Consider the following 27,991-nt stretch of genomic DNA (forward strand, 5'->3'; position numbering starts at 1 on the left):
ATACGAGACAAGGGCCCATCAGTGGTCCACCTTCAATTACAGAGCAACAATAGCTTCACAAAAGGGGAAGCCACCACCCACATTTCAAGATGGTAGCAACATCACCATCGTTCTCACACAGATACACAGTGAGAATATTAAGGAGACAAACATCAGGATGACAAAGCGGGTTCAAAGAAGGATGCAAAAAACTACGTGTCTGTGCGCGTGTGCACATGCACGAGCTCACACGCACACTCTCAATGAAAAAGAGAATTCTGGACGAAGAACCTGTCTAAGTCGACGATGGAAGTGGCTACTGCCTTACCATGCGAGAAGACCACAATCTTTGGGGTTATCATTACTGTCTCTTCCAAATGTTTCTATTTTACCTTCTTCGATACCAGAGAAAAGCGGGGCGCCTGGGTGGCTCAGTCGGTTGAACGTCCGACTTGGGCTCAGGTCATGATCTCACGGCTCGTGGGTTCGAGCCCCGCATCGGGCTCTGTGCTGACAGCTCAGAGCCTGTTTCAGATTCTGTGTCGCCCTCTCTCTCTGCCCCTCCCCCACTTGCGCTCTGTCTCAAAAATAAACATTTTTTTTTAACTGAAAAAAAATACCAGAGAAAAGCATTTGCATCTTACCCATTTTGGCAGGTCAATATCCCACATGAAAGATTCTGGACCCTGATCCATAGTAAATAAGAAGTCAAAGCAAATTTTTCTTCCCCTAGAATGGTATTCCTCAGCCAGGTTCTGAAGAGAGGTTGGTGCCCTAATGCCCAAGGCATTCCTTTTTCTTTTTCCCCTTAGTTATTTTAATGTTTATTTATTTTTCAGAGAGACAGTGTACAAGTGGGGGAGGGGCAGAAACAGAGGGGGAAGGGCAGAGACAGAGAGGGAGACACGGAATCTGAAACAGGCTCCAGGCTCTGAGCTGTCAGCGCAGAGCCAGACGTGGGGCTTGAACTCAGGAGTGGTGAGATCATGACCTGAGCCGAAGTCGGACACTCGACCAACTGAGCCACCCAGGAGCCCCCCAAGGCCTTCTTCATATGTAATCAACACACTTCTCTCTGCATCTAAGGTGGTATCAGTTGTGTACTGTCCATGGGAGAAAATAGTCACTTGAACAAGTCTCTGTGTTCTGAGAATAAGATGACCCTGATTCCTCTGCCCCGGGTCCAAATTTTGGTTCTTTTTTCTTCAGAGGAGAAACTAGGTGCATAGATTTTGAGCAAGAGTTCATCCACGTAACTTGTACTTCTACTATCTGAGGACCAACTGGAAGAAAAATATTCAAAACCGGATAAAATGCCCAACGTGATAAAATTCTCTCTAGAGAAAGGGCTTTAATGAGAACTTGAACCTCACCCAGGATACCCAAGTGGGGAGAAGCCATGTGCATATCAATATGGGGGAAGAGGTCCCCACCAGAAGGGAAGGTTCTCGAGGCAGAGAAACCCTAGACCTGCCCCCCAGGGTTGGTCTGAGTTCACAACCCTGAGCTGATTGGCTATCTGAACACCCATACTAGTGAGAAATTCTGCAAATGTCCTAATTAAGTCAACCGCAGGCCATTCGTCTTGGGGAAAAATGCTAATGTCCTCAGCCAGGGAAGATCTTCAGCTTTAATATCAACCTCATGGGACAGGAGAATCTCCACAAAGCAAAGACACCCTCTGAATGTCCAGAGTGGCCAGAGAGCTGAGATGGCTGAGGAGGTAGACCCACAGACTGGGCAAACGTCTCCACCGGGCCTTCTCCACCCAGAGACTGGTCCGCAGACCACCACCCTCTGGCTGCCGGACGGGAGATATTCACTCTGGTGCCTGCTTCAGGTTAACCCCTGGTGTTTACCTCTTCTTTACAAGGATTCATCAGGATTTGTGGTTCAGACAGACTTGTTCCATATCCTGGCTCGTCACTTACTTGCTATGTGATGTTGAATGGATCGATTAATTTCTATGAGTCTCTCTCTTCTTAAAAAAAAAAAAAATTGTTTTTTTTGTTTTAATTTTAGAAGAGAGAGCATGAGCAGGGGAGACGGGCGGAAGGAGAGAGAATCTTAAGCAGGCTCCACACTCAGCACGGAGCCTGATGCGGGACTCTATCCCAAGACCCTGGGGTTACGACCTGAGCCAGAATCAAAAGTCAGATGCTCAACTGACTGAGCCCTCCAAGGGCCACTCTCTCTCTCTTTTTAATTTTATTTATTTTTTTAATGTTTATTCATTTTTGAGAAAGAGAGAGAGAGGCAGAGCATGAGCAGGGGAAGGGCAGAGAGAGAGGGAGACACAGAATGTGAAGCAGGCTCCAGACTCTGACCTGTCAGCACAGAGCCCAAGGCAGGGCCTGAACTCATGAACAGCAAGATCATGACCTGAGCCAAAGTCAGACGCTTAACCGTTTAACCGACCGAGCCACCCAGGCACTCCAGGACATGTCCTCTTTTTTTTTTTTTTTTTAATGTTTATTTATTTCGAGGGAGGGGAAGAAAGAGAAGGAGAGAGAATTCCAAGCAGGCTGAGTGCTGTTAACACAGGGAGGCGGGTCTTAAGATCTCACCGTTGGTGAGATCATGAGCTAAACCAAAATCAAGAGTTGCAGGCTTAACTGACTGAGCCACCCAGGCTCCTCGACCCTCTCTTTTTTTAAATTTAAGATGAGATTAATATGAGCACCCACTTCATAGGTGTCATGAAAATTAACAAGGATGAATGAGGTTGCTTTCCACCACCTTCTTTTTGTTTGGCTGACCCAATTTCCCAGAATCCACAAGCTCAGTGTGTGTCCCAGGCCCCCAGCTTGGGCCTGGGGATGGGGAAGTGGCATCCTCTGTGCCCTTGTGGTGAAGGAACTCCCCCATGGCTGAGGGGGTTCCCAAGTGGCCATAGGAAGTGGACCACCAGCAAAGCACAGTCTTTATGGGTCTTTTCCAATGACCTCCAAGGAGACGCACACATATTCTCTCGTCCTGTCCTTGGGCAGTCCCTTAGGATAGCAGTTCTGAAGCTAGCAGCTAACTTTCCTGACTGTTCTAAACAGGACTGGCCCAGCAGTGAGATGATCATAGAACTTTACAGCCATATCAGAGACCTTGTTGGGCAAAGAGGGAAGGGTTGCCAGAATTAGCAAATAAAATACAGAATGCCCAGTTAATTTTGAATTTCAGATAAGGGACCAAAAAATATTATTATTACTTTTTAATGTTTATTTATTTATTTATTTATTTATTTATTTATTTTTTGAGAGAGAGAGAGAGAGAGAGTGAACAGGGGAGGGGCACAGAGAGAGGGAGACAGAGGATGGAAAGCAGGCTCTACATTGACAGGAGAGAGCCCAATGTGGGGCTCGAACTCACGAACTGTGAGATCATGCCCTGTGCTGCAGTCGGACGCTTAAATGAGCCATGCAGGCGCCCCAGGAGGAAAAAAAAAAAATTTAAGTATTTCCCAATATTGCCTGGAACATACTTCCTAAGAATTTTTTTTTTTTTTGGTTGTTTATCTGAAATTCAAATGTAACAGGGCTTCCTGTATTTTATCTGGCAACCCAGAGATGAGGGCTTGGTGCGAGGGGGAAACAACTTGGGGGGTCACACAGCAAGCCAGGCCTCACCGCCAGGTCTGCTGGTTCCCAGGCCACTGGCCTCACACCCAACCATCTGCCCAGGCATAAGGGGAATGAATGCTTGCTGGGCTGGCGGCCTCGAGAATCCCTCGCCTGTTCTACAAGCGAAGAACCACTCATTCCAGGTCTCCAGCGGCGAAGCACGACACCCGCACAGCACACGGGAGAACAGGGCCGAGCTCAGGACTTGAGGGGATTTAGGTCAGAGTCCAGGCTATTTTCCAAGTGCGGGTGATCACAGGCCAGACATTTAACTGCTCCAAGGCTCAGGTTTTTAAACTACCAAACGGGCACAATGAGACCGATTTCCAAAGGGTTACTTTGAGGATTAGCAGAGTTGAGCAATTCCCCAAAAGCCGGTTGCTTGTAAACTATGGAGTATATTCTGGGTCTATGCAGTTTCATCAGGACCCATGAAGACGGAAGAGGAACTTTGGATGTGTAGGGCTGAGAACTTGCACCCAAGCTTCTCCACCCCGGGCTCCCAAGGGGCTTGGGGCTGAAATCTGGCCCGGCCCCACGAAGCCCGACCGAGTGGTCCGTCCCATCCCCATTTACGGGAACTCACAGCGGCGATCAATCATCCTTAATTTGTAACTGGGCAGTGTCCTGGGCCAGCCAATAGCCAAGACCGACCCCACCACGCACCCCACCTCCCTGACCCTGCGGGACTATCCACTCAGTCGGCACTGAAGCTGCCCAGCGTCCAGGAGTTTGGAGCAGGTTTGGTGATGGGGGAGGGGGGGCGCAGGGGTGCGGGGGGGTGGGGTGGGGAGTGGGGTGTCTTCGTCTCCTTTCCCTTCCCTGGTTTCTTGCCCCCCTTTTATCTCTGAAGTTTCTATAGACTTGCTTCCACTGAAGATTTCCGTTCCCCTCCTCCCGTTACCCCCTCCCCTCAGTGCCCCTCTCTACCCCCCCCCACCGTAACCCCCCACCGTACTCCCCTCCCGCTCCCGCCTGAGCTGTGGTACCCAGCCCCCTCTGGACCTCCCCTGCTTCCCCCTGCCTCTAGCGTCATTGTTAGGCTTTAAAGCCGGACTCTGGATGGAACAGATGGATGGAGACCCGGCCTTGGGAGGGGGAAGGAAGGGCCAGCCGGTGCCGGGAAAGGGAAGCGGTTTGGGGAAAACAAAACAGGGGGAGGAGCCTGGGAGAGGAGGAGGAGAAGGAGGAGGGGATTCGCGCTGAGGGGCTAAGGCCGGGAACCGAATGGGGGCGGGCCCAGGGTGGGTGGAAGGTGCTGTGGGGTGGAATCCCCCAGGGCCCCAGGGCTGGGCGCTGACTGCAACGCCGGCTGGCTCCGCAGGTCCCGGCTGACGCCGCCGCCCAGATGGCCTCCAGGCTGACCTCGCTGACCCTCCTGCTGCTGCTGCTGGCTGGGGTGAGTGGTCCCTTCGAAGGGACGTGGGGGGGGGGGGAGGGGGAAGGGGGTTGAGGTTTAACCGTTCCAGGCCCGGAGAACGAAGAGAGCTCCTCTTGGCATCAGCAAGTGTGGTCCTTGCCCCGGGGTTCGGAGAGAGCGAGGCAGGAGCCAGGTTCTAATCCCGGCCCGCTGCCCACCAGTTGGGGTGGCCTTGAGCAAGTCCCTTCCCCGAGCTTACCTGTGATGGTTTATAAAGTGGAGAATAGAGCGGGAGGGTCAGAGAGGGCCAAGAGATGGACAGCATTCTGTGATCTAGAAGCCGGGGGTTATGGTGGCAAACTGAGCTGCGGGGTGGGGTGGGGCCCCGGCTGCTGAGACCCTGGTTCTCTCGGGGCTGCGCCCATGAAAACACTCCGGGGGTCTGGGTGGGGGCCGATCGCAGCGAGAGGTCCCAGCGGTGTGGGAGTCAGGAGGAAGGTGGGCGCTTGCTTTGCGCGTCTGTGCAGGGATGGTCGAGTGTGGAAGTTGGCCTGGGAAGTGCCATTAGAGAATCAGCAGGTGCTGCCCTTTGATGAGCGAGGGATCTGGAATCAGAGTCGAATCATCAGCTTCTGTGAGACCCTGGGTTAGTTACTGAATATCTCAGCATCAGTTTCTTTTATCAGTGAGATGGGATAATAGCCATGGCATTTGGGGCTGGATAATTCAGTAGGAGGGGCTATCCTGTGCACTGGAGGACGCTTTGCAGTATCCCCTGTTTCTACCCACTAGATGGCCATTAGCAACTCCACCCTACCCCCCCAATCCCCTTCCCTCCCGTAAGATAACCAAAACTGCCTCCAGACATTGCCAAAAGTTCCCAGGGATTAAAATGGTCTCAGACTGAGAGCCACTGGTCTATACTATTTCTTCCTCCTCCCTTCCTTTCTTTTGGAACGCTGGGGGTTTTCAGTAGGCACTACTGTAACGGCTTGCAACCCACAGTTTGAAAAACCACAGTTCTCACGCAAAGATCACGAGCTCAAATATCTATATTGGCCTGGCAGGTGAGCCGAGACTGGCCGATACCTAAAAGAAATTGCAAGAGGGGCGCCTGGGTGGCTCAGTCGGTTAAGCATCGACTTTGGCTCAGATCATGAGATCTCACGGTTCGCGGGTTCGAGCCCCACGTTGGGCTCCATGCTGACAGCTCAGAGCCTGGAGCTCCCTCTGCGTCTCCCTCTCTCTCTGCTCCTCCTCTGCTTCCGCTCTGTCTCTCTCTCAAAAATAAGTAAACATTAAAAAAAAGAAGAAGAAGAAATTGCAAGAACATAGATAAATGGCAGTTGGCATTTGCCAACTTACGGCAGTTGCCGTAAGGCAGTGATTGCCCAGAGTTAACAGAGTCCCTGTCTGCTCCTTACCTTTGTGGAGATTATCCCTGCCCCCACCGGCTCCTGCATTGCCCCTTCTCTGGAAAAACTAGTGGTTGGCAGCTTCAGGCAGGCCTCTTACCCACCAGGTTTTTCCAGCAGTTATTCTCCAGTACAGGACGTTTTCCAAGCCCCCCCTTCCCTTCCCGCTTTGAGTGTTTAAGGGGGACTGTGCTTCGTGGCGGGAAAAATGAAACTCCGTTTCTCGAACCGCAGGTTAGAGCCTTCTCAGATCCGAGTGTTCCTAGCCAGAGCTCCACGGCAGAGAGCCGGCAAGGAGAAAGCGAAGAACACATCTTGGAGGGAGAGATCCCCAAGGATGTATCCATTCAGCACACCGAGGACTCTTCCACCTTGTTGAAAACCAGCTCGACCGTCGAAACAACTAATACTGCTTTTGAATCCACCCGTCAGCCCTTCATCCAGTCCACTACTCAACCCACGACCGAGCCCACGACTAAGCCCACGACTAAGCCCACTACCGAGCCCACTACTGAGCCCACTACCAAGCCCACTACCGAGCCCACTACGGCACCCTTCTGTCCGGGGCCTGATACTTCCTGCTCTGACGTGGAGAGTCAGTCAGCAGAGTCCAAGTTGGGAGAGGCTTTGATGGACTTCTCGGTGAAGCTCTACCATGCCTTCTCAGCAATTAAGAAGGTGGAGACCAACATGGCCTTTTCTCCATTCAGCATTGCCAGTCTCCTAACTCAGGTCCTGCTTGGTAAGAACCTGACAAAGTTCTCTCCAAGTTGTACGTTGGCCCCTCCCAGGAGGGTCCCCACCCAGATGCCTACAAACCCCCGATGCCTCAGGGAGGAAGCTATAAAAATGGGGTACGTTTGGGGGGAGGGTAACTTCATTCTTGAGCATTCATGTATGCCTTCAGCTAACAGTGATTTGATAGGCACCGTGGTCTATAAAACCCCACGGACGATACAGGAACATACATTTTTTATTTTATTTATTTTAAATTGACATCCAAGTTAGTTAGCATATAGTGTAACAATGATTTCAGGAGTAGATTCCTTAGTGCCCCCTTCCTCATGGAGCCCCTCCCCCCTCCCACAACCCCTCCAGTAACCCTCAGTTCTCCATATTTATGAGTCTCTTCTGTTTTGTCCCCCTCCCTATTTTTATATTTTGTTTCCCTTCCCTTATGTCCATCTGTTTTATCTCTTAAAGTCCTCATATGAGTGAAGTCATATGATTTTCGACACAGGAACATAGAAAGCAAAGTTCCAGTCACCAGCCTTGGTTCAGGGTAAGGCGGAAAGGAAGGTGAAGCCATGACTGATAGACGTAGAATAGAATCATGCTGATGGTGCTTTCTGGCTGTGTGACCTTGGCAGGCTCCTTAACTTCCCTGAGCCTGAGTCCTCAGGTGTGAAATGGAGATGGTTGTACCTACTCCAAAAAAGAAAGCAGATAGCTTAGTGCCTGGCTCAGAGGGAGGTCAAAAAAATGTTAATCCTCTGCCTTCCTGAGAGATGCTATTAAGTCCCGTGGGATTAACCTCTATCTACACCCCCTAGAGTGCTCCATAAATTTTATCTGTTACTGCACAGAAGAGGGGCACAATAAACATCTAATAATGAATAACTGAAAGGGTATTGAGCGTCTATGCTCTTTTTTTTTTTTAATTTTTAAGCTTATTTGTTTATTTTGAGAGGGAGGGAGGGAGCAGGAGAGGGACAGAGAGAGAATCCCAAGCAGGCTCCACACTGTCAGCGCAGAACCTGACTTGGGGCTTGAAGTCACAGACCATGAGATCATGACCTGAGCTGAAATCAAGAGTCAGATGCTTAACCGAGTGAGCCACCCAGGTGCCCCCAAACGTCTATGCTGTTTTGTGATTCTCTGGTGTCTCCTCTTATGAGTGAGCCAGTGTCCCTGCCTATAGGGTAAACCTTTGTAAACCCAAACCAACTAAGTAATAGTACGTGGGAAACAGGCAGTGATTGGACTAGGCCTTCCGTGACGTGTGGGATTAAAATTAGGTAGAAAAATGGAGAGTATTCAAAGCCTTGGAAAAGCTTATCTGTGATTATTCCCAATTCCCCCACCCCTGTCTTTGACATAGGAATTATCTTTCGAAACAGTCGCTCCCACTCAGATGATTTTCGATTCCCTGCAAAGCAAGAAACAACACCCGCCCCCCATAATTCCAGCCTGGTCTCTCAATCCTAGTCCTGAATGGTGGGTCCCCCGTTCCTGCAGTTCTCCCTCATTTCTGCCCTTGGTCGTAGGCACTGGGGACAGCACCAAGAGAAACCTGGAGAGCCTCCTTTCCTACCCCGAGGACTTTGCCTGTGTCCACCAGGCCATGAAGGCCTTCACATCCAAAGGCTTCACTTCATTCTCTCAGATCTTCCACAGCCCGGGTGAGTTTCCTGGGAGAAGACAACAGCTGCTAAGCAGGGATTGGAGAGGATTCTGAGGGGGACCTGGGGAAAGAGCTGGAGGGAACATTAGAGCTAGAACATCAGCGATGGACTGCAGAGCAGGTGAGGGCTTCAGCAGGAATGCCATTTGGCTCTAGGTGCTGGATGGTTTTCCTGGTAAGGCCTCGGTAAGTCATTTCCATGCATCAACCCTGATTAGATTAAGAATGGCCTTCTGCATTTATTCATAGATAGGACCAGAGAGCTCAAGTTAAAAAAAAAATTCTTTTAAGTTTATTCATTTATTTTGAGAGAGAGAGAGAGAGAGAGAGAGAGAATCCGGAGTTGGGAGAGCCTGAGGTGGGGCTTGAACTCACGAACCCCGTGAGATCATGACCTGAGCCAAAACCACAAGTCAGACACTTAACCGACTGAGCCGCCCAGGTGCCCCTCAAGTTGAAAATTTTTTATTAATCTGGGTCAGGGGAGCCTTGAGACTTGTAGTTGTTTACACTTTTGTGTTCTGTGAATTTGTGGTCATTTACATATATTGCATTATTGAGTATGTAATAAGGTTAATAAGCTTCCAAAATGATGTAATACAGTTACTTTCAAATTTTCTTCCCCAGAGCCCTGGGGTTCTGCTGAGCAGCTTCAGGAGTCGTGGTGGAAGTTAGGGGGGTGATCAGGGGGGCTGAGTGGTGGGTGGGGTACCAGCTGTGGGGGCGGGGGGCAGATGGGGCCAGCCAGGCTCCGAGCCCTCCCCCAGCTTCCACCAGAACCCTTTTCACTGTGGGCTTCAGACATGACTATTTGAAACCACAGTTCTGCTCCTTAAAGAGGTTCAAAAACTACAGATCTAGTCTGACCCCCTTCTTTAAAGGGAAAACTTTTTCCTGTTTTTCTTAAACTTGTTTTAAAAATGTTTAATGTTCATTTGTTTCAGAGAGAGACAGAGAGACAGAGAGAGACAGAGCACAAGTGGGGGCGGGGCAGAGAGAAAGGGAGACACAGAATCCAGGCTCCAAACTGTCAGCACAGAGCCTGACTTGGGGCTCGAACCCGCAAACTGTGAGATCATGACCTGAGCTGAAGTCAAACACTCAACCAACTGAGCCACCCAGGTGCCACTTTTTTAAACTTAAAAAGCAATACTTACTCATTGTAAAAAACAGAAAACACAGGGAAGCAAAACAAAAAAAGAAGAAGAAGAAACAAAGGAAACTCAGCCATCAGCCCATTATCTTAAAAAAAAAAATACCCTGTTTTTAGAGATGGGCAAAATCGTCTCAGAGGTGTTCAAGAAACACTGCATTTACTTATTTGCTACAAATCCACTCAATCCTCTGTCTTGCTAGATTGGTAGAAAACACAACTGCATTTGATGTTATCTATTTAGTCCAAGAAAAATTACTCTTCAAACACTATTTCCCCCGCTTTTTTTAAGTGTTTATTTATTTATTTATTTTGAGAGAAAGAGAGAGCACAAGCCGGGGAGGAACAGAGAGAGAGGCTCCCAAGCAGACTCCACAGTGTCAATGCAGAGCTCGAGGCAGGGCTCAAACTCACGAATCGTGAGATCATGACCTGAGCCGAAATCGAGAGTCAGACATTCAACTGCCTGAGCCACCCAGGCTCCCCCAAACACTATTTTCTTTAGTGGACTTGAACTTTAGAGAAGAAAAGCCAGGAAATCTCACGGATTTCCACTGACACCGAGAAGCAGAGTCCATTCCCTGCTGAATTCAGGGGAGAGAGTAGGGAAAACACTGGCGAATGGAAGTTAATATCTCAGAAGAGTTATTTTGCTGAGCTACAACCACACGGCAAGGAGAGACAGCAAGGGCCTCGGATGGGTCCTGCCTTCAGTTCAGGGCTGGCTTTCTCGGGGCCTCCACTGTCGTGTCTGTAAGAGGAGCGGGCTGGCCCCCTGCTCCAGCCTGCCGCGTTCGCTGTGGCGAGCTGAGAGCGATAGGAAACGCGTTCCCTCTCACAACCTGCTCCTAGAAGGCAGAGGATGTTCAGGGGACTCATGCCTCCCTCTCTCCACCTGCCTCCCACCCCCCAGACCTGGCCGTAAGAGACACCTTTGTGAATGCCTCTCAGAACCTCTATGGCAGCAGACCCACAGTCCTGGGAAACGACAGTGATGTCAATACAGAGCTCATCAACACCTGGGTGGCGGAGAAGACCAACCACAAGATCACGCAGCTGCTGGACAGCCTGCCCTCTGACACCTGCCTGGTCTTCCTCAACGCCGTCTACCTGAGTGGTAAGGGAGCCTTGAGCCACGCGGTCTTTCTGCCCTGAGTCCTTTCCCTCTTCCTGCCTTGAAAGCCCACGCAACCCCAAGTTCCACAGCTGGACCCCCTTGTGCCCGGCCCACCCCTTGCCAACAGGGCTTTGAGCTCCTCGTCATCCCTTGCCCACCTGCTTAGAGTAATTCTCCTTCCCCTTCCCTCTAGCCAAGTGGAAGACAACCTTTGATCCAAAAAGAACCAGGATGGAGCCCTTTTACCTCAAATCCTCTGTGATAAAAGCATCCATGATGAACAGCAAAAAATACCCGGTGGCCCACTTCACTGACCCAACTTTGAAAGCCAAGGTATGTTCTGGGCCCTTCCCACTCTCATTTCAGAGCCTGTGGCAGGTCCTGGTGTCTTTTATGCCACGGCCCCCATCAGTGTGGGGCATACCCTTATGAACTCCTCATTTCTACTCCTTCCACCTGTATTTCCACCCTATCTTTTCTGCTTTTCCCCTCTCTAGCTTGGCCGAGGCAGGCATGGTTTATTTTAGGCTGGAAAGCAGGATTCTAAAAGTTTCTTCATCTCCACTGCATCGAATGTCAAAAAGTGAGTCTGTTCATCTGTTTCTTTTTCTCGTCAACCCACCAGGAGACCCTGGTGGCTTAGTTAAGTCGTGTGTATAGCATGCGTATGTAGATGTACATGGGTATGGGTAGGTATAGCTGTGTGTGCATGTGCGTGGTAAGTGCACGTGTGTGCATGTGTTAAATGGCATATGTTCCTTAGCAGAAATTGAATGGTAAAATGTCAACGGATGGGAAGGGTGGGAAGATTGAATATAGATCCCAGAAGTTTCTGGTTTTGTGTTTTTGTTTTTGTTTTTGTTTTTTTTGAGAGAGAGAGAGAGAGAGCAAGCATGCACAGGGGAGGGGCAGAGAGATAGAATCCCAAGCAGGTTCTGCACTGTCAGCGTGGAGCCCAACGTGGGGCTCGAACTCGTGAACCACAAGACCATGACCTGAGCCTAAACCAAGTCAGACACTTGACTGACTGAGTCACCCAGGCGCCGCCAGATTAAACTCCTTTAAACTATTTATTCCGTTTACAAATATGGTTCATATTTCCACAAGCAATTTGAGCTTGTCCATATATTTTGCTTTATAAAAATACTTTATAAGTTTAATATACTTGATTTTCTTTTTAAGCCTGCCAGATACCCATCAGGGCTGAATTACAACCCCCCTGTTGGCTGGATCTTTCCAAGCACCTAAATCTTACTGTAAAGTAAAAATTGAATTTGAAGAGTAAATCAACTTTCCACCAACATCTCAATATCATTCTCAAATTTAATTATCCTACACCTTTTTTTTTTTTGCTTAAAAGCATAAAACTAAGATGTCTGATTCTCTTATGAGTTTATTTATTTATTATATTTTTAACATTTATTTATTTTTGAGAGAGAGAATGGGGAAGAGCATGAGCAGGGGAGGGGCAGAGAGAGGGTGGGAGGGAGAAAGAATCTGAAGCAGTCTTCACACTGTTGGCATAGAGCCCAGTGTGGGGCTCGAACCCACGAACCGTGAGATCTTGACCTGAGTTGAAGTTGGATGCTCAACCGACTGAGCCATCCAGGCGCCCCGATGTCTGTTCTCTTAAAAATTATAAACACCATTTTGAATAATGAACACACCAACCACCCTGAATACACTCTGATGTTAATACTATGGAGTTGGTTTACTTTGTTAAACTCGTACTTAATTCTAAGGCTTACTGGGACTCGAGAACATTTACCCAACTAAGGAGGTTAGATTTACCAATTCAGGAATACAAGGGTTACTGGCTTGAAAATTTAAGACCACAACATGGTAATCTTATGGTAAGAGATTCAAGGTCTGTACCCAGGACCTGAAGGGTATACATTTCCAGATGAGTCTGCCCTATTCAGTGCCTATGCCAACAGGGAGCCTTTGTCCGTGTTCTTCAGTTGATATCAGCTTATCGCCAGTTTCTTCCGGGCCATTATTTTGCATTCCATCAATCGATGGGTTTCCATTAATTTCTTTATTGCCCAGTTGAATTCTGCATTCTAGATTCTTCTCATTCCTATCCCAACCTCAACCATGGTGCCCTTGTAATTATAGTCTCTTACATCCTATTAGACTATGGTTTCTCAACCTTGGCACTATTGACATTTCGGGTTAGATAATTCTTTGTCATGAGGGGCTATCCTGGGCACTGTGTAGATTTTAGCATCATCCCTGTCTTCTACCGCTAGATGCCAGCAACACTGTGGGTCCCCTCCCAATTGTCACAACCAAAATGTGTCTAGACACTGTCAAGTGTCCACTGGGAGCAAATTCACCCCGGGTTGAGAGCCCCTCTATATTAGACCTATGGGTCCTGTACTTGTGTCACACTTCTGTCTGACCACCAGTTGGAAGTCCTTTTAATGGCAAGCTTGACAGGTAAGCTAGGATCGGCTTGTACACAATCTCAAATGCCACACAAAGAGATTTATACTTAATCTCATAGACAATAAAGAGCCACCAAAAGTCTTTAAAAGGACTGGGGTGCCTGACTGGCTCAGTCTTTGGAGCATGTGACTCTTGATCTTACAGTTGTGGGTTCAAGCCCCATGGTGGGTGTAAAGATATCTTAAAAATTTTTAAATCGTCCTTCAAAGGATTGATCTGGAGCACCTGGGTGACATAGTTGGTTAAGCCTCTGACTTTGCCTCAGGTCATGATCTCACAGATCGTGAGTTCGAGCCCCACGTTGGACTCTGCTGTCAGCACGGAGTCTGCTTCGGATCCTCTGTTCCCCTCTCTCTCTGCCCCTCCCCCACTTTCTCTCTCTCTCAAAAATAAATAAGCATTTGGGGCACCTGGGTGGCTCAGTTGGTTAAGCATCTGACTTCGGCTCAGGTCATGATCTCATGGTTTGTGGGTTTGAGCCTCATCTCAGGCTCCTTGCTGATCGTTCAGAAGTAGCTGACAGCTACTTTGGATTCCTCGCTCACTCTGCCCCTCCCCAGCTAATGCTCTCTCTCTCTCTCTCTCTCTCTCTCTCTCTCTCTCAAAAAATTTTTAAAAAAATTAAACACATAAATAAAAGGACTGATGTGATGACTCTGTTATATACATTACGCACAGCACAGTGGAGGGGAAGGGAACAGGGCTCAGATCAACTTACTTGCCTATATTGTGTAGCTAGTCAGCAGCGGAGTCAGGGTATAGTCCTCCGCCTGTGTGATCAGAAAGCCATACTTATTCTCTCTGCATCTCACCAGAGATGCAACTCACAGAGCTAGACCGGCACCGTTCACCCAGCCAGCCTCCCCGTTTTGTCGCCAAGCTTGGGAGCCTCGGTCCGGCTGCGGCTTGCTGCGGTAGCACAGACTATGGCGGCAGACCAATGATAAGCCTCGGGACGCAGGGGGTGGGAGCCAGGAGAGCCGGGGTCAGAAGGCTGAGAAGGCGCATCTCTTACCCTCCAGGTGGGGCAGCTGCAGCTCTCCCACAACCTCAGCTTGGTGATCCTGGTGCCCCAGAACACGAAACACCATCTTGAAGACCTGGAACGGGCTCTCAGCCCCACTGTCTTCAAGGCTGTCATGAAGAAGCTGGAGATGACCAAATTCCAGCCCACTCTCCTGACGCTACCCCGCATCAAAGTGACGAGCAAGCAAGACCTACTGACGGTCGTGGAGAACCTAAGTAAGCTCTGGCAGCTCAGGAATACTCCGAGGCCATTGGGGTGGAGAGGAGGGTATCCTTAGGATGTGGTTTAGCACTCTGTAGGATATTTTATACCTCCGTCATCTCAGGTTATTCCTCAGTCCTGTGAGTTAGAGGGGAAGATGCTATCATCCCATTGGATCATTGAGGAAATTGAGACTCGGTGTTTACATGACTCACCCAAGGTCCCTTGAGCTCATTAGAAATGAACAAGAACATCAGCCCAGGTCTCCATCTCGACTATTCCTACTCTGGTTCATCGTGTCATAGACACTGGGACAGGTGCCCAGGATGGGTTATGGATGCTCCTTCCCCAGGGACCTTTCATAACACGCAGCCACCCCATGGACTATGCAAGAAGCTATCTGCATAATAGAGTCTGGAGGCTTCTGAGTTTAGGGGAGGCAACAGAGATCTCTTACCTGACTTTTGGCCTCACTTCCGGATCTTTGACCTCATGTCCAGATATATCATTTCATTTTCTGTTATAGAACCCTCTAATAGGTGAACTTGTTTCCTAGTATATGACCTCATTTGGTAACATATGACCTCTTTCTGGTGTATGACCTCACTTCTAAGGTCCAAGGAAGCAAGAATATCATTTCTCAATGTTCTTTGGTGGGGGGGTGTGGCAAGGCCTCTCACCTCTTCGGAGAGGGTGGTAGTTGGAGTGAAGATCAGCCCACTGATACAGGATGTAAGAAAGTGGACCAGAAGGCACAATATATAATTTGACAAGCAAGGGAAGTGGACAAAGAGAGTATTGGGGCTTGGTTCTAACCCAGACAATATAGGACAAATGTCTTCAGCAGCTGAGGCTTTCATTCTGGTCGGCCTGCCTGCCTTCCTTCCTTCCTTCCTTCCTTCCTTCCTTCCTCCCTCTCTTTCTCTTGCTTGTTCCCTTTCTTTCCTTCTTTCCTTATTCTTTCCTCTTTCTTTCTTTCTTTCTTTCTTTCTTTCTTTCTTTCTTTCTTTCTTTCTTTCTTTCTTTCTTTCTTTCTTTCTTTCAATAATCTCTACACCCAATGTGAGGCTCAAACTCACAAGCCCAAGATCCAGAATTGCACGCTCTACCGACTGAGCCAGCCAGGCGTCCCTCCTGCTGGTCTTTGACTCCTTGTTTTTCTCTGGTCTGCTCTAGAATTCTTTGACTTTATTTACGACCTCAACCTGTGCGGGCTGACAGATGACACGGATCTTCAGGTTTCTGCGATGCAGCACCAGGCCGTGCTGGAGCTGACGGAGTCCGGGGTGGAGGCGGCTGCGGCCTCGGCTGTTTCCGTGGCCCGCAATTTGCTAGTCTTTGAAGTGCAGCAGCCCTTCCTCTTCCTGATCTGGGACCAGCAACACAAATTCCCTGTCTTCATGGGGCGGGTGTATGACCCCAGGATCTGAGACCCGCAGGCCACCAGGCTAAGGCAAGCCCTCCCCCTCAAGCCTCGCCCTTCTGGTGGCAGCCTTGCTGTTGCCTGCCTGGACTGACCTCCAGCCACTTCCCACCTCGTGTGTTCCCCGCCTCCATGTGAAGGGTGCCCTCGGGGTCTGCTGAGGGACCTACATCTAATGTCCCTTCCCTATGGCTCCCCAAAACACTTGTTTGCAGCTTTCTCTGGCTCAAGTTCACCAGACTCTACAAATAAAACCTGGCAGACCATGACTTTCTCTCTTATTTGCCTTTCAATTTTTGAGGACAAGGGCTCCCATGGCCCCTGTATCAGCTAGTATTGCTGGGTAACAAATCATCCCAAACTTAGTGGCTTAAAATAGCAACCACTTATTATTTCACCTAAGTCTTGGGAGTGGAGGAGTGGTCTTACCCACCTGGCTGATCTTCCCGGGACTTGTTCATGCATCTCTAATAGTTGGGGGATGACCGATCTATAATGGATTCCACTGGGATACCTTGGCTCTCCTCTGCAGGTCTCCCACATCCTTCCTGCAGCCAGGGTTCCAAGAAAGAGTCAGAAATGAGCGGTCTTTTCCACACCTCTGCATCAAGTTTACCATCAGCCAGAGCAAGTCATTTGCCCACATCTAACGTGAGAATGGAAAGGCACTACAAAGTTCCAGACGAGGCCATGAGTCGGGGGCTCTTGGTGACCTGCATTTACCACAGTCCCCGTGTCCCTTGTCTGCAAACAACTGCGACACTAACAGTCACTAATGTTGGGAGCTTACACGGGCAATCTGCTCTGGATTTTGCAGACCTTTAATGCTTGCCACAACTTCATATGGAAAACTTCAGAAAGATGAAGTCTCGCTGGAAGTCACACAGTTAGGAAATGGATTTGAAAGCACGTTTCTAACTCTGAAAATTCAGAGCTACTCTCTGTGCCCTTCTGTCTTAAAATCCTGACTTTTCTTAAATATCTAATTATCTGTTCATTGAATACCTAGGACGTGTCGGGCACTATGCTAAGCACCGAAAGTGTACGGATAACTTAAATTTAGTGCCTGCCTTCAAAACCTACAGCTTGACGAGACAGACAAATAGGAAGATACAATTTCGTATTTAGTAGTTTTTTAAAGTTTTGTTTATTTCTTTTAGTAATCTCTATACCCAGCAAGGGACTCAAACTCACAACCCCCAAATCAAGAATTTCATGCTCTCCTGACAGAGCCAGCCAGATGCCTGTAAGAAGACAGATTTTAGGGGCAACTGGGTGGCTCAGTGGGTTAAGCCTCCAACTTTGGCGCAGATCCTGATCTCACTGTCCATGAGTTCAAGCCCCACGTCAGACTCTGTGCTGACAGCTCAGAGCCTGGAGCCTGCTTCAGATTCTGTGTCTCCCTCTCTGCCCCTCCCCTGCTCATGCGTGCGCTCTCTCTCTCCCTCTCAAAAATAAATAAACATTTTTTTAAAAAGATAGATTTTAATACTGAATGTTCTTTGCATCCCTGAAGATGTCTCAATGTGTTTCTCTCATGTCTGCCTTCTGCTCTTTGACTCGCTAATGTTCCCTCTAAATTTTATTTATTTTTTAAAAATTTTTTTCCTTTTTTTTTTAATGTTTATTTGTTTTTGAGAGACAGAGACAAAATGTGGGTGGGGGAGGGGCAGAGAGAGAGGGAGACACAGAATCTGAAGCAGGCTCCAGGCTCTGAGCTGTCAGCACGGAGCCTGATGTGGGGCTCGAACTCACGGACCATGAGATCATGACTTGAGCCGAAAGCTGTACGCTTAACCGACTGAGCCAGCCAGGCGCCCCTTCCTTCCAATTTTTAGCCCTTCTAGCTCCCTTTTTCCCTCTCTCCCCTTCTCATCCCATTTTTATTTCAGTCCCCTGTCCCTATTTACCTGCCAAATGTGTCTGTACCCCTTTCTTCCCCCCTCCTAGTTACAGTGTTGTCAACCCAAACAGGAGGACTGGTTTCTGGATGTATCCCTGTTCCACAAGAGCTTCATCAGGCATGTGCCCTACAGGAAGATTTGATTTTCTGATAGGGTCTTTTTTTTTTTTTAATTTTCTTAATGTTTATTTATTTTTGAGAGAGAGAGAGAGAGAGAGAGAGAGAGAGAGATCATGAGTGGGGGAGGGGTAGTGAGAGAGGGAAACACAGAATCCCAAGCAGGCTCCAGGCTCTGAGCTGTCAGCACAGAGACCGACGCAGGGCTGGAACCCATGAACGGTGAGATCATGACCTGGGCTGAAATCGGACGCTTAACCGACTGAGCCACCCAGGCGCCCCAACGGTCTTTTTTGTTTTTCCTTAGAGCACGAGCAGGGAAGAGGGGTAGAGAGGGAGACAGAGGGAATGTTAAGCGGGCTCTACACTCAGTGCGGAGCCCGACGCTGGGCTCAATCCCACGACGCTGGATCATGACCTGAGCTGAAATCAAGAGTCAGACGCTCAACAGACCGAGCCACCCAGGTGCCCTGATTTTCTGACAGGGTCTTAACCTCAGTCAGGCTAGTCCTGCCTGAGCTGCTTCTGTAGAGTGAGTGACTTCCTAAGGCCATCAAAGCCACCACATCACCGCTGCCTCCTGCTCCGGGGACTTCTGCTGCCTGTAGCATCTGGCTTCCCCATCCCCCTTCTCAGTGAACACCCTGGTCATGAGGAGAAACTGAGGCCTGGGGAGGGGGGCCGTGCAATCACTGGCCAAGCTGGGTACTGCAGCCAGGCTCCCCGCCCTCAGCCTTCAGTCCGGCTCCTCTCCCTCCGGCGTGCGGTGATGCAGCTTCGGTAAACATTGGCCGGACTGGCACGGGATGGATTCTGATCACCAAGCGCGTCGGCTCCCTAGTGCCTCATCTGGTCAGCGTCCTCTCGTCCACGCACGTTCCGGCGGACGTCGGAATTCTCAGAGAGGCGGGAAGAAGACATGAGAGGTACTCCTGGCTTGTCCCCTCCCCTGTATTCACCTATCACCTTGTTTTCTGCTCTCACACTTGCTCCCCCGTGTACCGTGGACTGTTCCTGGGGCGAAGCCTCGGGAGGGCAGGTCCCAGGTCAAAGGCCTTCCTTGCAGCTCAGTCTCCCAGCCGAGGCTGAGAACCAGACAAGGGCCACCCAGATGACCTGTAGCTCTGTGGACACGGAGAGCTCACCACTTCCCAACAGGCCTGATTTGCAGGGTGATCTTTGCACATCGTTCCCTTTCACAGGGGGCAAAAGTCAATTGCAGGCCGCTGGGAAGATGCCACGTTTCCTGTCTGGGCTGATTCCTATGGGAGCGGTTGTTGAAAGCAAAGGCCCCTACCTGCTCATTCCGGAAGGTTCGTCGCTCCTTGGGGAGACCCTGACCTGAAGGTCGCTCCTTGGGGTACGTGCTCAGTACCCACCTGAGATACGGACAAGCAAAGTCAGGAGGTGGAAAATGATTCTGACCCATGGGCACAACACTTTGTAAATTTTTTGGACCCTGTCCACTGTGCTGAAAGCCAGGTTTTACTCCTGTTTGTGAGATAAGGAAGCTGAAACTCAGAAAGGTTAAGTAACTATCCAAAGGTCACACAGCTGTAAATTGATCCCACTGGTGTCGGAATTCAAATTTAGTAGGTAGTTTATCAGGCCAGGCTCCTTTTCCTTCCAAACTAAACTATAAATCAGACCTTTTTCTTTCTCTTTTCTTTTCTTTTTGTACTTCTTTTATTTAATTTTTTTAATGTTTATTTATTTTTGAGAGAGAGGAGAGAGACAGAGCACGAGCAGGGGAATGGTAGAAAGAGAGAGAAACACAGAATCCCAAGCAGGCTCCAGGCTCTGAGCTGTCAGCACAAAGCCCGACGCGGGGCTCGGACTCACAAACCGTGAGCTCATGACCTGAGCCGAAGTCGGACGTTTAACCGACTGAGCCACCCAGGCGCCCCTCTTTTCCTTTTTTTAAAGACTTTTTTTTAGAGGAGGCTGGGTGGCTGAGTCGGTTGAGCATCTGACTCCTGATTTTGGCTCAGGTCATGATCCCAGGGTTGTGGGATCAAGCCCCACTTTGGGCTCAGTGCTGAGCACGGAGCCTGCTTAGGATTGTCTCTCTCTTTCTCTTCTCTCTCTCTCTCTCTCCCCCTCTGCTCCTCCCTGGTTCATGTGCATGTGCATGCTCTCTCTCTCTCTAAAATAAATAAAAATTTAAAGATTTTTTTTTCTTTTTACGTAATCTCTGTACCCAGTGTGGGGCTTGAACCCACAGCCCTGAGATCAAGAGTCACAAGTTCCACCAGCAGAGCCAGCCAGGCAACCTTATATCTGTGTTTTCTTATGCTCCGCAACCATATACCCCCACCAAACCTATTAAAGTGCCTTACACTAAAACACACACACACACACACACACACACACACACTATAAACTATTGAATGAATGATTGAATGAATCACCACATCCTGGTAGCAGGAAAGAATAGAAAATCTGGAATTGGAGAGAACTGAAATATTTTCTGATCTGGGGATTTTCTTCTAAGAGAACATGTGTCACTTTTTTAGGTTTGTTTGTTTAAAACAATAAACATTTATGCGTCGTTGAGTCAATGTGGGCCTGACAGTTTCTGGGTGGCCCTGGTTGTATGTTGACTGCAGTCAGCTGAGGGGTTCACTCGAAGGTCTGATGAAGCTTGGCTTTGCTGAGCTCATAGGGTCTGTTTTGCACATCTTGGATCTTGGCTGAGATGGGTCAGCTGACCTGCTCTGCTCCACATCGTCTCTCATCTGCTAGGAGGCTAGTCCGGGCTCCCTCGTGGAGGTCGAAGGAGCCTAAGAGTGGAAGCAGAGGTGTGCAAGGTCTCTTGAGTCTGAAACTGGGAAGTAATACAACAGACACTGAATGCTCGTTCTAGACCACCTCAGAATGAAAGTGTAGGGAACAAGTCTCCACTTCTTTTTTTTTTTTCCAAGTTTATTTATTTAGGGGCGCCTGGGTGGCTCAGTCAGTTAAACGTCCGACTTTGGCTTTGGTCATGATCTCACTGTCTGTGAGTTCAAGCCCCGCATCGGGCTCTGTGCTGACAGCTCAGAACCTGGAGCCTGCTTCGGATCCTGTGTCTCCCTCTCTCTCTGTCCCTTGCCCACTCACACTCTGCCTCTCTCTCCCAAAAATAAATAAACATTAAAAAAATTAGTTTATTTGTTTATTTTGAGAGGGACAAGGACAGAGTAAGTGGGGGAGGGGCAGAGATAGAGAGAGAGAGAGAATCCCAAGCAGGCTCCGCACTGTCAGCACAGAGCCCGATGCGAGGCTCGAACCCACAAACTGTGAGATTATGACCTCAGCCAAAACCAAGAGTCAGAGGCTTAACCGACACGGAGCCACCCAGGCGCCCCAGGTCTCCACAGTCTTAAAAGTGACCCTCAAATTCACTCTGCAAAGAGCCAGGGTGTAAGGAAGCACGAATAGTTGTGGCCACTATAGTGATCTTACATATCTGTAGAAAAACTATTAACAACTTTCCCAAGCAACTGGCTGCTCTGAGATTTTCCTTAAAGAATCAAGGACTTTTGGTCTATATCATAATATCAGACATGATTTATTATGTGAAGTTTCAAGTTGCTTACGTATAGTTTTTCTCTTGCTGCTGCTGCTATCTCTGTGTCATATCTAACAAGCTCTCACTCCTCATACGTGTCACATGAGAAAGACAGAGGGTCACACACAGACATACACACATCTAGGACCCCCACCCTCCCGCCACGCACTGTGGTCTTATTCTAGGACAAAGTCCTGTGGGTCAGCCCACCGAGTTCCAATGACCCGCTTCCTTCCCCAAGTATACAATCCTCCACACCGGGAGGATTTGAGTTGAAGGAATTCTGAGAAAGGACCCTGTGTGATTAGAAGTGGGATTAGGACTCCGTTGCAGTTGGTCCTTGCTGCCACGCGGTGTCACTGTTGAAACTTTGTCCTGCATAGCCTTTTGGACATTCGTGATTTTCCCATGAGGTTCCAGGTACTTTAATAGCCAAGGTGGGGATTTCAACTTCCATTCTAAAGTTTCCGGTTGGAACGCCTGGGTGGCTCTGTTGGTTAAGCGGTTAAGCGTCGGGCTTCAGCTCAGGTCATGATCTCACTGTCTGTGAGTTCAAGCCCTGCGTCGGGCTCTGTGCTGACAGCTCAGAGCCTGGAGCCTGCTTTGGATTCTGTGTCTCCCTCTCTCTCTGCCCCTCCCCTCTTCATGCTGGCTCTCTCTCTCTCTGCCTCAAAAATAAATATACATTAACAAATTTTTAATAATAAAAAATAAAAAATAAAGTCATGGTTTACCCTCGTTCAGCCATTATCACCCCCAAATCAATACCTTGATGATTCCAGAAGACCTCCTGAGGCACATGCTGTGTCAGAACCAGCCTGGTTCTGACCAGGCTAACCCTTAGGACCAGGCTGATAACCCCAACAGCAGCAACAACCTAACGTGCTCCCAGCACTTAGCAAGCTGTCAGGCGCCACACTAAGAAATTTTCATGGATTATAAAATTTCGTTTAAGGAGACATCACACCTTATTAAAAGGGGATGCTACCAAAGATGTTGGATCATTCAAGACTTAAGTATTTTGACACTGTATTTTCCAGAAGAACACTGTAAAAGGGCAGGGTGGGGGGGGGTGGGGAGGAAGCCTCAACCACTGCAGAACATCTTTGCCTTCGTGCTATTTTTTTTTTTTATTTGCTAAACACTAGAATCTCTAACGTTTCAGGGAATAGGCGCTCCTAAATTAACTACTTGGCGTGTCACGGCAGTTCCTTGGGCTTTTTCAGAGTGTTTTATCATATCTAACTTCCATTACAAAAGTTATTGATTCTGGACCATGTTTTTTGGCACTCATGCCACCACTTAATGAACTCAGAAAATATCGCCCTAGGATACAGAAAATATTTTAAATGTTAAGGCTGAATATTAAAGTAACAGCCCATCAGTCATTAGCGTCCACTCTCAGAAGGTATGATGCGCATAAACAATGGCTCAATTCACACGATATGAACATGAATAGCAGTTATTTACTTTTGCAGCTCAATGGATGCGGTCACGTGACAGTGGTTGTAAACGCAGTCCACAGGCCCGCTCAACTCACCGATTTTGAAATCATGTAACCTTGGCGATTTTTTTTTTCTTTCAAAAAAAAATTTTTTTTTAACATTTATTTATTTTTGAGACAGAGAGAGAGCATGAACGGGGGAGGGTCAGAGAGAGGGAGACACAGAATCTGAAACAGGCTCCAGGTTCTGAGCCGTCAGCACAGAGTCCGACGTGGGGCTCGAACTCACGGACCGCGAGATCATGACCTGAGCCGAGGTCGGCCGCTTAACCAACTGAGCCACCCAGGCGCCCCAGCGATTTTTTTTTTTTTTTAATTTAGGGGGATTTGCAGTTTTTCAAATGTGCATAACTCAAATTTACATAATATATAAATGTAAATGATGTAGATGAAAAATGAAGCCTTCGAAAGCAATTCATCAGGTGTCACTGGCTGGCTCAGTCGGTGGAACATGTGACTCTTGATCTCAGGGTGGTGAGTTCGAGCCACACGTTGGGTGTACAGATTACATAAAAGTAAAGTAATAAACTTAAAAAAACAAAAGCAGTTAATCTATTCCTTTAAGGTGTCGTAGTTGATGAATGACAGGGTGGAGAGTAGACCCCAGTGCTTAGGAACGCAGATTCCCTTTCTCTCAAGATAATTTAATTTTGTTTGTTTGCTTGTTTGTTTGTTCACATTTTTTGAGAGAGAGAGATAGTGTGAGTGGGGGAGAGGGACAGAGGGAGAGAGAGAGAATCCCAAGCAGGCTCCACACTCAGCACAGAGCCTGACATGGGGCTCGATACCACAACCCTGAGATCCCAAGCCAAAATCAAGAGTCAGACACTCAACCGGCTGAGCCACCCAGGTGCCCTACTTATTTATCTTTTATTGAAGACTTTATTTTATTTTATTTTTTCAAGTAGGTGTTCCCGGCGTGGGGAATGAACTCTCAACTCTGAGATGCAGAGCCTCATACCCTACTGATGAGCCAGCTAGGTGCCCCCCAAGGTAATTTCATTTTTCAGAACTTACTGATATTCCTTGTCCTAAGCCTTGGTTGAAATCACACTCATCCATCCCAAAAGCATTTCTCAATTTTGACTCTTAGGAAGAAGTGTTGGGGAAATATGAATTCCCCTTATTCCAGAAAAACCCTTATACAAGTGGAACACCTCCTCCCGCCTGGCCTGATGTGGCTACTCAGGGAGGGGAAGCCTGCACAGAGCGATGGACGTTTCTGTTATTTCCTCCCTCAGGACTGGGGTTGCCAGACGTTTGGATAACTAAGAGGGGCCAGTCAAGTGACTTCTTGAAATAGGAAGCCTGCTTCAAGTGACCGAGACTAAAGACTAGCATTTATTCCTCTCATTGCTTTTTTTTTTTTTTTTTTTTTTGGTTTTCAAATGATCCTTTATTGAAATATTTTCCTTTGTAGTTCTTAACTAGCTGGGCATTCCACTGCATCACTATTGATGTCACATATGATGTCACGAAGGTGGTGGCCATCAACATTGCAGCCCACAGATTGGGCAGTCCCCAAGATCTGTTTAATGGGTCCAGAGAGTTCTCAGGCTAAAGATCAGTGCTGCATCGGTGGGGCAATGTTGACAATCTCATCAAAAGTGTTATTTCCACGGTGCTTAATGTTTTTCTGCTTCCGTCTCTTGGCCGTTCCTTGAGGGAAACACTTCAATCTGAGCCTGTCTTCTCTGAATGGTCAGTTTCACTGAAATCCTCAGATCCTTCCCATCACCGGTTGCCTTGGCGATATCATCACCAACCTTCTTTGGAGACAGACCCGGGGGGCTGATCTCTGGGGCTACAGCGAGGCGGCACTGACTTCCCTACCCGTGCACCTCCAGTATATGACTTTGATCTTGTTGGAGTCGAACTTAGGTGGCCTGGTGGAGGTGGCTGGTGTTGGATGAACGGCGACCAAAGACAGTTGCACTTTCACCTCCTCCCAGCCGAAAGCCAAAAGTTCATCGCGTATTTAATCTTGGGCTCGACTAACAACTTAGTGCACACGCACACTCATAGACGTGTAAGTACACTCATACATGTGCGTACACACATGTACACACAATCGCGGTCACCAGAGTCACAGATAGGCCCAGACACTCACATTCACACACGTGTACAGAAACACACGCACACCGGTCTCGGGAAGGGTGTGCTGGAGTGTCGGGGCAAACTTTACACCCAGTCCAGCCCCAGACCCTGAGGAGGGCCTCCCGGACATGGGGGAAGCAGGGAACATTCCCCCACGGTAGGAGTCTCAGAGCCAGTCAGCACTAATTACAAGGCCTGGAACAGGCTCATCCATCATCTGGGAGCGACAGGCTGGCCGTGCAGCCGCCTCCTGGGCCCCTCCCCCACTGCACTCCATTTCTCCTTGAGTGACCGCAGAATGGCTCCGGCTAGCAAAAAACGCTGTAGCCGAGAATGCAGTGCTGTCCAAAATCATAACTACGGGCATGCCCTGGCTCAGCTGCTAGCTTTTGACTCCTCTCTGCACCGGGGAGAGCTCACGGAACACTCCTCCACCCCCCTTGCATCTATTACCCCTTGGCAAACGGCTTGTACCGTGCGCTCCACACCGGGCTTCAGTATTTCACTGCAACTTTGCAATAATCCTGCACCTTGGGATTGTTTTGCCAGGTTTGCAGACGAAGAAGAGGAGCCTGTAAGACGTAATTTGCTCAGGGGCGCCTGGGGGGCTCAATCGGCTAAGCATGCGACTCGATTTCGGCTCAGGTCATGATCTCACAGTTTGTGGGTTCCAGCCCTGCGTCTGGCTCTGCACTGACAGCGGAGAGCCTGCTGGGGATTCTCTCTCTCCCTCTCTCTCTCTCTGCCAATCTCCTGCTCACGTTCTCTCTCTAAATAAATAAATAAACTGAAGGAAGGAAGAAGAAAGAAAGAAACAAAGAAACAAAAAAAGAAAGAAGCAAAGAAAGAAAAGACAGACCCCTGCTCAGGGTCACCCAGTAGGGAGGGCTAGAGAAGGTATTCAAACCAGAGTCGGCTACTTGCACATCCCAGAATCCCTGTGCTTCTTCCACTGCCCACCCCCCCGCCACCTCCATGCAGGTGACTCCCCACGTTGCCAGCTCATTACTGAGCATTTTCTCTTGGGAGCCACACTGGCACTTCTTCCTCATCTTCTCTCCTAAATCAACTAAAGAGTCAAAGTCTGAAGGAGTCCCACAGAGGGAGACCAAATACCAGCCTCAAGGGCCAAGGGTTGGGGGCTGAGCAGAAAATGCATGGCGCTGAGCCAGCCAGGCTGCAATGACTCCACCGTGGGGCCCACCGGTGTGGTCCCAGTGTGCCGGACGTGGCTGGCTTCGGGACACAGCATCAGAGCCAGACTGTCAGCCCTGGATCCCCAATCCCTGGTCATCTAGCTCCGCTTCGTGGGGACTTAGTGTCCTGGAGGTATTTCTGGGGCCAGGGCAGTGTGGGCCTCACTGGAAAACTCTGCTCCCATGCTGAAATAATTCTGAAAACCTCCTTAAAGGCCGGGACCGTGGTTTTTTGTCATTACCTTCAGCTTCAAGTATGGGGCCTGGCATCTATAGAGCTGACCCTCGGTATATACCAGCTAAAACACGAGAATAACAACAAAATACTTTCTAAATCCTATCTACTTATTTAAATGCTGCCATTCTGAGTCCAGTGCAAATCCCCATCCCCCAGCCAGCAGTGTTCTCTGGTCTTCCCAGCCAATAGCACCACGCCCTCCTCCAAGCACCAGGCTGAGCATATATTGCCTTACATAACTTGTAACATGTTCATGAGTATTTGCCTTTTCACTCCAACTACTAGGAAGCTCCTTTGGGAACCTGATTCGCACTGTGCTTCTGTGACACCACCTATGCCTATAAACGTGCAGCAAAAGCTTTTGATTCAAAGTGTACAATGTCCAGAGGTGCCTGGCTGGCTCAGTTGGTAGAGCAAGAGATTTTCGATCTCGGGGGTCCTGAGTTCAAACCCTGTATCGGGTGGGCGTAGAGCTTAATTAAAAAATGGTTAAAAAAAAACAACCCACAGAGCGTGCAATGTCCGTATTTGGGTAAAGATTTTACTTTATAATGATGACATTGATGTTATTCTTACTTAATGTGTCTCCTCAGGAAACCACTAGAGGAAGGAATACCAAAGCACAGCTTCTTGTGGTTATTATCGGCCAGGGGCTTGCCTTACAAGTGTTCTCTCTACCAAGGAATTACACATTTGTGTGTGTGGTCTTTCTTCCTCACCGCTGCCCCCCGTCTTCGATTCCTGGGGTCAGAATTTAGGACTCCATGGATGGACAGCTTCAGTCGGAACTGGGGGATGGTTCTGCACCCTTCGTGGAAGGCAACATCTGGAGTCTGGAACTGTAGCTGTAGGATTAAACAGTGTGACAACCCCGCAGATAGATTGTCTTTCTTTTTCTATTCAAATGGGCCACCTAAAGAGAATCTATACTCTGTTATGATCCTGAGGGAGAGGGGGTGTTTTCCCTTTTCCCCCTAATTGATATGTAGTATCTAAAGAATTCCCATGTCCAAGCACCTGAAGTGTTTAACCTAACAATTAGTTATATGCAGAAAAAGCAAACAAACCATGAAGTTCCCAGGCAAGGGTATTAAAAGAAAGGAGACAATAGGGGCGCCTGGGTGGCTCCGTCGCTTAAGCATCTGACTTCTGACTTCGGCTGAGGTCATGATCTCGCCGTTCTTGAGTTCGAGCTCCACACCGGGCTCTGTGCTGACAGCGCGGAGCCTGGAGCCTGCT

At 48.7% G+C, this 27,991-nt stretch overlaps 1 protein-coding gene across 1 annotated transcript; it reads left to right on the forward strand.

Annotated features, from left to right (window-relative positions):
* The first annotated feature begins 3,730 nt into the window (after positions 1–3,730).
* Positions 3,731–16,413, forward strand: SERPING1 (serpin family G member 1). Its single transcript, XM_030333080.2, has 8 exons — positions 3,731–4,334; positions 4,918–4,992; positions 6,603–7,110; positions 8,636–8,770; positions 10,839–11,042; positions 11,236–11,375; positions 14,516–14,735; positions 15,898–16,413. The coding sequence occupies exons 2-8, from the start codon at positions 4,942–4,944 to the stop codon at positions 16,149–16,151; spliced, it is 1,512 nt and encodes a 503-aa protein (XP_030188940.1). The 5' UTR covers positions 3,731–4,334; positions 4,918–4,941; the 3' UTR covers positions 16,152–16,413.
* Positions 16,414–27,991: the final 11,578 nt, after the last annotated feature.

This window comes from Lynx canadensis, chromosome D1 (assembly GCF_007474595.2).
Source record: "Lynx canadensis isolate LIC74 chromosome D1, mLynCan4.pri.v2, whole genome shotgun sequence".
Lineage (NCBI taxonomy): Eukaryota > Metazoa > Chordata > Mammalia > Carnivora > Felidae > Lynx > Lynx canadensis.

Excerpts from the sequence above, each read along its gene's own strand:
- SERPING1 (XM_030333080.2), top strand. The coding sequence starts at position 4,942 with ATGGCCTCCAGGCTGACCTCGCTGACCCTCCTGCTGCTGCTGCTGGCT. Across the intron at positions 8,771-10,838 it reads TCAGATCTTCCACAGCCCGG|ACCTGGCCGTAAGAGACACC; the intron begins GTGAGTTTCCTG and ends CCCACCCCCCAG. Across the intron at positions 11,043-11,235 it reads CAACGCCGTCTACCTGAGTG|CCAAGTGGAAGACAACCTTT; the intron begins GTAAGGGAGCCT and ends CCTTCCCTCTAG.